At 39.3% G+C, this 10081-nt stretch overlaps 1 protein-coding gene across 1 annotated transcript in view; it reads right to left on the bottom strand.

Moving 5' to 3' along the window:
- Positions 1–8439: 8439 nt before the first annotated feature.
- Positions 8440–10081, bottom strand: part of LOC114006401 (rap guanine nucleotide exchange factor 5-like) — an 83438-nt gene continuing 81796 nt past the window's right edge. The window contains exon 10 of the mRNA XM_027768826.1: positions 8440–8534. Coding sequence (XP_027624627.1) covers positions 8512–8534 — 23 coding nt within the window. The 3' untranslated portion in view covers positions 8440–8511. The remainder of the gene's footprint in view (positions 8535–10081) is intronic.

Genomic DNA, 10081 nt, shown 5'->3' with positions numbered 1-10081 from the left:
TCTTCCACTTCTTAGGTGTTTACAGTGTTTTCTTTGAATAAGATTTACTGTAGGTTCAGCCAGTGGAAAAGTCATTCAACAGAGAAAAATGATAATGTCCCTAGAGCAAACTGCATCCAGCATCAGGTTCTTTAATTAGAGCTTAAGTATTTACCCTATTGGGCATAGTAATCAGTACTTGACCTCAGTAGCCTATTTTGTTGCCATTTTTATAAGGGAATAGACCAGGAAACCACAACACAACTTTTCTTTCCATGCAAAGGTAGCTTGCATATTAACCTATTAAAATAAAACCTCGATGAACATGTTTCAGGTTAACCTAAACTGTAATTTTTCTTCAATATTTTTCTTGAGAGGCAGAAAGGCTTTAGATTTTTAAGTGCCTCCCAAGGACATGTTCTGGTTTAAGGACAGATTCTAGCCAATCTGCTATAATCACATGGTAAAAGCTACGAGCAGCAATGATTCTCAGACACTGCAAAATGTTCATTCATTTAAAAAGATCCTGGTGCACTCCCACTACTTTATACAATTTCTTTCATGTATTAGATTTAATATTTATCTCCTCCAGTAAAATAAGAATGGGTTCTGAGCCTCACTATGTGCCATGGCAAAGCAATTGCTTTATGCCATTTTATTTAACCCCTCCAGCAAGCTCCAGAGGCATGTGTCACTAGCTGCATTCTATGGAATGAGAAAATGAGCCTTTGGAAGCCACACTCATAGAGAGAGGCTGATCCAGGGATGAACCTGAGTCTCTTGATTTGTTTTTCACAGCTGCACAATTCTCTGCCTTACGATTGTTGGATCGGATCGATAAGGAACACTCTTGTTAACTAAGATTTATGGCTGACAATCTACATTTAAAAAAATAATTTCATTTATATTATTATTTTAAATTTGCTACAGGGCCTATATGCTCACCAGAGAGAGAAAGAGAGAGATAAAGCATGCCACCAGGTCCAGGACTTGAACCACAGTCAGCTATGTGGGAGTCCAGTACCTTAACCACTCTACCACTTGCTGGCCCTACTTTTATTTTTTTTTTTTGAGAGAGTTTTTTTTTGTTTGTTTGTTTGTTATAGAGCATGTGCATTCACTGGAGAGACAGAGAAAATGAGAAATCAGCCCTTGCTCCCAACAATCCCTTCTCCTCTTCGTTTTGGGCACACATGCACACACGCATGGCATTGAGTTTCAAGCTGCTGGGTCTGGGACTTGAATTGAGGTTGACATATGGGACAACCACTATGCCACCTGTTGGCCCCGACAATCTACATTTTAAAAATAAAATCTATTACAACCTTTTGCCACTCACATCTTGCTCTTAAGAGGTTCTGTTTATTTTTGAGCAGTGGAGAATTCCATGAAATCTTCCTATTGACAATACAAGGGCATTCTAAAACATACAGAGAAACCTCCAAGAGTTCCCTAAGAATTCTTGTGTTTGCAAGTATATACAATGACACCAAATTGGTCACTCAATAAATAAAGGAAGAGAACAGTCCAACAGGAGTCCAGAAAACAAAATTTGAAAATTTCCCTTAACTCTCATTAAAATCTATCCACCCAGAGTTTAAAAGAATTTCCTTTCATTATACATCCAGGGAAAAAGACATCATTCTTCCTATAGTACTAGCACATGACCTTTCTCAAGTTATGTCAACTTACTAAGTGCCCAGTTCTCTACTTAGATGGGTGTGGTGATATCCACAGGATGGCGGTGTGGAAGGAAGGATGAACAGACAGGGCTTAATCAATGGTAGTGACTTCATAATTCAAAATATGGTAATATGCTTTTTCCTTTTGCATTTTCATCTGTGGATGGTACCATTTTCCTAATCAGACTCATCTACCACTGGGTAGAGTGGAAGATAAGGAATGTAAAAACAAAGTCATAAATATTTATATTTCGATATCAAAGAAAGAATTTCACTGCAAGACAACAGGTTTGAGAGGGTAAAATGTATAAAGAATTTTGCCTGCCTTTTCAGCATCTCAGACCCTTCTTTCCTGTAGTTGGCCAGGTCACAGGCTTGACCTATCAAAGGAGTTCAGGATAATGTGCTGCAAAACCTCAAAGCTGTCTCTATGTCACTTCCAATGGACTGTGAGAAGGGTACAGAGGCAGCAGCGATGGAAGATAAGAGCTGTGGGGTGAAATGTCCCTGACTGGACTTGGGTATGGGAGTGGAGGCCAGATAAAAGGGTGGGGTGCACAGGGTCACTGAGGACAGGAGCACTGGTCTGCACACAGATTCAACTTCGGCACACAGAAAATACTGCCTGGCACTCGCAAGAGTCAGCAGACTCAGTAAGTGAGCAGCAAGTACAGGAAGGCTGGGGACAGATAGGGCAGAGTTTATTTTTCCTGAGATGCTCTGCTTTCCCAGGATGGGGAGTTTCCCAGCACTGAAAAGTTTCTACATGCTCTGGGGACAGGAATCTGTGATGGAGACTTCCTTCCCAAAAGGCAATCTGGATGGTACATGTGGCAAGGAAGCTGTTGGGGAAACAGCTCCAGCAAGATGCAATGAGAGGCTGGACAGCCAGGAAGACCCAGAGACCTGACCCTGCTGAGACAGGCCCCTGATCACCACGCGAGGGCACAGGGGTAGCAGTGACTGGCACAGGCACTTTGCAGCTCCAACAATCCCCGTTCTTCAGGGACTGAGTAATCTAAAATGGGGGATTTCAAACCAAGCTCCACGCAGGAGCTGCATCCTGCACACACCATTTATCACAGAGTGCAAAATAGGAACAGCTAAAATACTGCTCATTGCCAGTAGGTGGACGCTCGTTTCTAAGGACCACAGAGTAACTGTCAAACAATGAACAGGGCATTCCCCTCTGCATTTCAGTGTGGTGAATAATTTTGAGAGCATGCTACACTGTAACTTTCCAGTATCAATACAAATATGCCAATGGCTCAGAAAAGAAAATAATCTCCAGGATCAGCAGATTACATAATGGTTACATTGCTAAACTCCCAAGTAGTCATGGATCGAGTCCCAGACCTGGTGACTTAAAACTCACTCCAGGTGTGCGTGCATGCCCAGATCCCGAGAGGAGAATGGAGGAGAAGGGACTGCAGTGTGGCCAACTCCCCTGGGAGGTAACTTCTTGCTTTCTGTCTCTGGTGTGTGCATGTGCCCTAGCAAAAATCTCTCTCTAAAAAAACACAATCTAAAAAACACACACACACAATAAACAAACAAAACAAACAAAAAAATCTAAGCCAAAAAATACTTAAAAAAAAAGTTTTGATACAGCATTGGTATGCCCAAACTATTTTGTTAATTTAAAATATATTTATTTATAAGAGAGATTTTTGCTATAGGGCATACATGCTCACCAGAAAGACAAAAAGCAAGAAAGGACTCCTTAGATGGTCATGCCCCAATCCTTTCTCTTCTCAGAATTTTGGGTACACATGCACAGGTACCTGATGTGAGTTTTAAGCCAATGGGTCTGGAAATCAAACTATGGTTGACTACATGTGAATCCAGTGATGTAACCATTAATTATGCCATCTTCTGGTCCCTACATTTTTAACTCCCAAATAATAGTTGTATATATTTATTGGGTACAATGTGGTTTTTTATATATGTATACACTATGGAATGATTATTATATTATTATGGAATGATTATGAATGTCTAGTGGAATGATAATATTAAGCTGACATAACCATCACCTCAAATATTTATTATTTTTTGGAATAAAAACATTAAAAAATCTATTACTTTCACTATTTTGAAATATACATTATTATTATTAATTATGGTCACCATCCTATAAGGTGCATCTGAAAAATTTATTCCTCTGCCTAACTGAAATCCGGTCAATGGACTTCCCATTCCCTTCACCCTCACCTCAGTCCCTGGTAACGCCATTCTACTCTACTTCTAGCAGTTTGACTTTTTAAAAATTCTACATATAAGTGAGATCATGTAGTATTTGTCATTCTGTGCCTGGCCCATCTCACTTAGCACATAATGTCCTTCTATCCTTTTTTTTTTTTTGAGAGGTTTTCCCTATAGGGCGCGTGCGCTCGCCAGACAGACAGAGAGAGACAGAGAGACAGAAAGCGAGAAATCACCCCCCAGGAGGGATGGTCACGCCGCAATCCCTTCTCCTCCATTCTTCTCTTGGGATCTTGGGCATGCATGCACACGTGCCTGGCATGAGGTTTAACCCACTGGGTCTGGGACGGGAACCGCGGTCGACTACGTGGGAGTCCAGTGACATAGCCATTACGCTAACTGCTGCTTCCCCTTCTATCTTGTCTAAATGTCAGCATTTCCTTCATTTTTTAAGGCTGAAGAGTATTCCTGTGTGTGTGTGTGTGTGTGTGTGACTAACTTTTTTTAATCTATTCATCCACTAATGGACATTTAGGTTAATTCTATATCTTGGCCATTGTGAATAATGCTGCAATGAACATGCGGTGCAGATTTTTCTTTGACATACTGATTTTAGCTATTTTGTATATATACGCAGAAATATTGCTAAATCATATAGTAACTCTACTTTTAGCTTTTTGAGGAACCTCCATAATGGCTATCTTACTTTACATTCCCACTAGAAATGTATAAGCGCTCCTCTTTCTTCACAACCACATTATCACTTACTTATTTTCCATTAAAAAAAAATTAGTCATTCTTATAGGTATGGAGTAATGTCTCACCGTGATTTTAATTTTCATTTCCCTGATAATTAGTGATGCTGAACATTTTTCTCATATATCTATTGGTCATTCATATGTCTCCATTTGAGAAATGTCTATTTAGTTCCTTTGCCCACAGATTGTTTTCTTACTACCAAGCTGAGTTTCTTAACATATTTTGGATAACTCCTTATCAGACTGTGGTATGAAAATATTTTCTCCCACTCTATGGGTTATCTCTTTGGTCTATTGTCTTCTTCTCTGTGCAGAAACATTTTAATTTGCTGTAATCTCATTTATCTTTATTTGTCTTGTTATCTGTGATTTTGGGGTCATATCCCCCCAAAATATTGTCCAGACTAATTTTGTGGAGCTTTTCCTCTATGGTTTCTTTTGAATAGTTTACATTTGTGGTCTTACATTTAAATTTTTAATCCACTTTACTTAATTTTGTATATGGTGTGAGATAATCCAATTTCATTTTTCTGCATAGGATATCCAGTTTTCCCAGCACCATTTATCAAAGAGACTGTCCACTATGTATATTGTTCAAGTCCATGTCAAAGGCTCTGGGTCATATTTCCTCTTGAATAAGTACATATTTTGAATTTTCACATAAATCAACAAAATAATAGGTTATTTTATCTGACTCACTTTCTTCCTAATATACCAAAGTAAGATGTCCAGCCAATGTGGCACAGTAGTAACAACAGCACCCCACAGTGCTGGAAGCCATTTGGTGACTACAGTTCGGATCCTGAGTTGGCCTGTAAAACACACCAAATGTCCAGGCACCCAGGACCCTGAGGAGCTGGGAAAGGGGATCATGGTGTGAGGGAGACCCTATTTAGGAGAATTTCTCTCTATCTCCCTCTTACATGCATAAGTATACACATATACATAAAAAAAAATACATATTACCAATGTTAAAAAAAAAGGACCAGAGTAGGTACCAGAAAAAGTAGGTACCCTTGGAAGGGTCTACACCACTTAAATAATGTGACCTTTTGATGACACTGTCAATTAGGTTACAAGACTAACCATGAAGTTGACTCAAGCAGGCCTAATGACACAAGTAAAACAAAGCACTTCAATAACTTTGAATTAGGTACAGATGTTAAAACTGAATTTTAAGCCTTCTGTTAGTTTTTGTGATGACTCTGAGTACTGGAGGGTGTGAAGTGCCCAGCATTCAAGCTGCCAGACCAGGTGTGGTGCTGTAATTCCTATGAGACCCAATGACGGAACCTGCCCCTTCCCTGATCAGACTGGGTGGACATATCACTCCCTAGGGACCATAGGCAGCTGGGACAATGGCCTCATTCCTCCAATGTCAGAAGGTTCCCAGAAAATTCACACTGGGATAACTGTTGTTAATAAAAACAAAGTGTACGTTAAAAAAGAGAGAGAGAGAAAGAAAAATGGTGGGAGGAGGCTGGCAGATGGCATAGTAGTTAAGGCAGCTGGGCTCCCACATGGCTGTCCACGGTTCAAGCCCTGAACCTGGCAGCTTGCTTTCTCACTTTCCTTCTCTCTAGTCAACTTCAAAAATATAAATAAATAAATAACATAATGACAATTAATACAATTAAACAGTTATTTTTTAAAAAGAAAGATAGAACACAGTGAATAGGGGTTCTAGGCCAGTGGCTACTGGCAATATGTCCTTTTACTTAATATCCACCACCTACAATCCTCAGGATGGAGAGATTTGCTTTCTTAGTCATGTGGGATACAACTGTAATTGTTCTATAAGGCTCCTCTAAAGAGAGGGGGAAGAACCTGCACTTAGCTTCAATTCGGGAACTAAGATAAAAGAAGAATTTTAAACATGCCAAAAGAAAATTGAAAACAAAAATCGTAAAGATGAGAACCTATAAAATTAAGATGGCAGGGGCTGGCAGGTGGTGTGGTGGTTAAGGGCACTGGACTCCCACATAGCTGAATGCAGTTTGAGCCCTGGACCTGGTGGCTTGCTTTCTCATTTTCCTTCTTTCTCTTTGTCTGTCCCTCTCTAGTCAAAATAAGATAAGATAAAATAAAATAAAATAAAGTCAAATAAATATTAAAAAAATACAATTGAAACTGTCATTATTCAAAAAAAATTAAGATGGAAAATAAAATGCATCGTTCTTTGTTCTCTATTATAGTGAGGGTGGAAGAAGATGGGCAACATTAAGGTTGTAACAATAATCTCAATCTCAAATTTCTCAATGATTCTTCTGCTAGAAAACAATTGCATGACAAGGTGTAAGCATCCTCAACTTGATCTTAATAGGTCTTAAAGTGAATGCTTCACTTTTATTAAATGTTCACATTTTCGATAAATGGAAGTTAGCCATTTCTTGGCAAAGGAGAACCAAGAAGCCTTTTAGATCTACAATTTTTTTTTCTTTCTTTCTTTTTGTTTTTGAGAGGTTTTTGCTATAGGGTGCGTGCGCTCGCCAGAAAGACAGAGAGATACAGAGAGACAGAAAGCAGGAAATCACCCCCCAGGGGGGATGGCCACGCCGCAACCCCTTCTCCTCTCGGGATCTTGGGCATGCACGCACACTCGCCCGGTATGAGATTTAAGCCACTGGGTCCGGGACGCGAACCACGGTCGACTACATGGGAGTCCAGAGACATAGTCATTACGCTAACTGCTGGTCCCTAGATCTACAATATTAATGTGACATCTGTCCACAGTTTATAAGGTAAATGGTTTGGGTTAAGGTGCACTTAACTGGAGCCAGACTCATATCCCTTTTCCTTCAAACCATTGCAAATCAGCTTTAAAAATGTCTTCTAACTTCCACTCAAAAAGTTGAGTATATGGACCAGCAGTTAGCGTAATGGCAATGTCACTGAACTCCCATGTAGTTGACCGTGGTTCAAGTCCTGGACCTGGTGGCTTAAACTCACGCTGGGCATATGTGCATGCGTGCCCAAGATCCCGAGAGGAGAATGGAGGAGAAGGGATTGCGGCGTGGCCATCCCCTGGGAGGGCGATTTCTCGCTTTCTATCTCTCTGTCTCTCTGTCTTTCTGGAGAGCACACGTGCCCTATAGCAAAAACCTCTCAAAAAAAAAAAAAAGTTGAGTATAGAAACTTTAGTCAGAATGTTTGCTTATTCCTGATTCTGCTCACCAAATAAAATTTAGTCATAATTTTCTTAATTTATAAAGCTTTTACTGCCAACGACATTAAAGATTTATAATTCTAGTGTCACCCCCTTGAGAAAATCTCTATTCAGGTAGAGAAACACTGGTGTTAGCCAATTCTATAATAAATGACTCAGTAGCAGAAGTATATTTCTGATTCTACCATGCTTGGTATGTTAGACCCACAAATACCCTTCATAAAATACCAGCTCACTCCCTAAGTCTATGGAGGATACAGACCTTGGAATGTGTGGAAAAGTCTGGCATTTAAATCACTGAGGGTTTAGAAGGTTGGGTAAAATTCAGATGCTAGGGCCTCTATCCACCCTTAAGTGCAGTCCCAAGAGGCAGGGCCCAATGATTATTTCCCACTACTATCAACAAGTACTGCTGGTAATTGCTATGCAAATTACATTTGAGGCCCACTGCTTTAGAAAAACATAATTTTATTTAGTGCAGGGATTTTGATACAGTTGTTTAGAGATAAACCAATGATTATTTTACAAAGTATCCATTAACATTTTTTTATTATTTTAATTTATTTTATACATTTAAGGTTTTCTATTTCCGAACAAAAACACCTATCATCAAAATGTACTACTTAATTTGCAGTTGTACAATATGTGGCTTTACTGACCAGAGGGTGAAAATTCCTCTCATCAATCTCATCCCCAAAACAGATCTCAATCATTGACAGTATTAAAATGCAGCATTTTGGTAACCTAAAATGCAAATAAATAGAATCAAGGTTTGTGTATTCAATTACAAATAAAATGTCTAATTTAGAATCCTCAAATGGAAAGAATAGTATATGAAGTGATTTCACTTTTGTCATAAGCATTACTTCTGGTAGAATTCAGCCAAAATAAATCACGTGCTTTGTGTTACTGCGGAACATTATTTACTTATATTTTCACACACTATGTTCATATCATTTTCAGTTTTACTGAGAAGAGTTCTGTTTTCATGGCTGTTTATACAATTAGACTTTTAATGTGACGAATGATGGACAATAGCTGGGTCATATGGACAGGACAAAGATTTCCCTAGATAGCTCTTACTTGTCAATATAAATGACAGCAGAAAATGTCCCTTGGGGCGAGGGGTGGGGGGAAAGAGGGCCATCTGTAGATTTTCACTAAGTAAAAAGTCAATGAAATGAAAACAGTTTGGGAAGGAAATTAAATTATCTGCAATTATTATTCCCATATTCCTACGGTACAGACAGCGAGGTATCATGGAGAGAAGTGAAGCTTCCTAATACTTGATTTGTAAGACATGACCCTTAGGCCTAGCATTATATTTGAGTCATCAACCAAACAAACATCTTCTTTTATTAAACAAACAAACAAACAAAAAAAAAAATGCGGCTAATGGAAGGCAGAGGTAACACAGTCAAATTTCCAGGTTACAAGCTCAGAATGGCTCAACTGGTTAAGAGCTGTTTACTAGACTGCAGAATTTAAAACTTTATGAAAATAGCATATGGCAAGGATTCTTTTTACGGAATATTTTAGTACATAAGAGAGATGATTATAGCCATTAATAGGGTTTTCCATTTAATTATGTGATCATCATGTTCTAATAGTTCCTTAAATATTTTAATATTTAATACCTTAAAACATCTGCAGATTGCTTTTACTTTGTACCTTAGGGGCATGGAGAGAAGCAGTCACAGAATTAAAAATTCTAGAAATGAATTAGGACCCAATCTCCCTCCCTGCCTTCTACCCATGCACCTTTATTCAAATACACAGAATTAGTCAGATTCAGGGTTTTAAGTGGATATGCATCCTCTTTGGGGCACCTGGTGATTAGCATAATGGCCTCTGGGGCTCTCTTTCTGAATGCTGGGTGGTGTGAATCATATGTTTGTCTGGGAAGCAGCTCCCACTCACCAGAGGACCAAGAACAAAAGAGCTGGCAGGCTGTGGGGGAGAAGGTGCCCAGTCAACAGTGTACAAAAGACACCCATTAGTTGCCTCAATCAGCTAATTAGCTCAACAAATGCAAAACCTAAATCATTAAATAAAGTGGCCCTGATTGCATTGCTGGCTTTGGATTTGATGTCACTAACCTAGCAGGGTGAGGATAGGGTAGTTAGTTCCACTACTACCCTGAGGGAAAAAATCTCTCCACATGGGAACTGCAATGGGATAAGACTTTTTTTTTTTTCCATCAAAGTTGAGCCCTGCCAGGGAGTTTCACTGACCAAAAAAAAAAAAAAGGGGGGGGGGGGAGGGGGGGGGGGAAGTACCCAGGAGACCGC

The sequence above is a fragment of the Tupaia chinensis genome, unplaced genomic scaffold, assembly GCF_000334495.1.
Source record: "Tupaia chinensis unplaced genomic scaffold, TupChi_1.0 Scaffold147534_1, whole genome shotgun sequence".
Taxonomy (NCBI): Eukaryota; Metazoa; Chordata; class Mammalia; order Scandentia; family Tupaiidae; genus Tupaia; species Tupaia belangeri.
The sequence above is the reverse complement of the archived record's forward strand: the minus strand, read 5'-3'. Positions and strand labels throughout refer to the sequence as shown.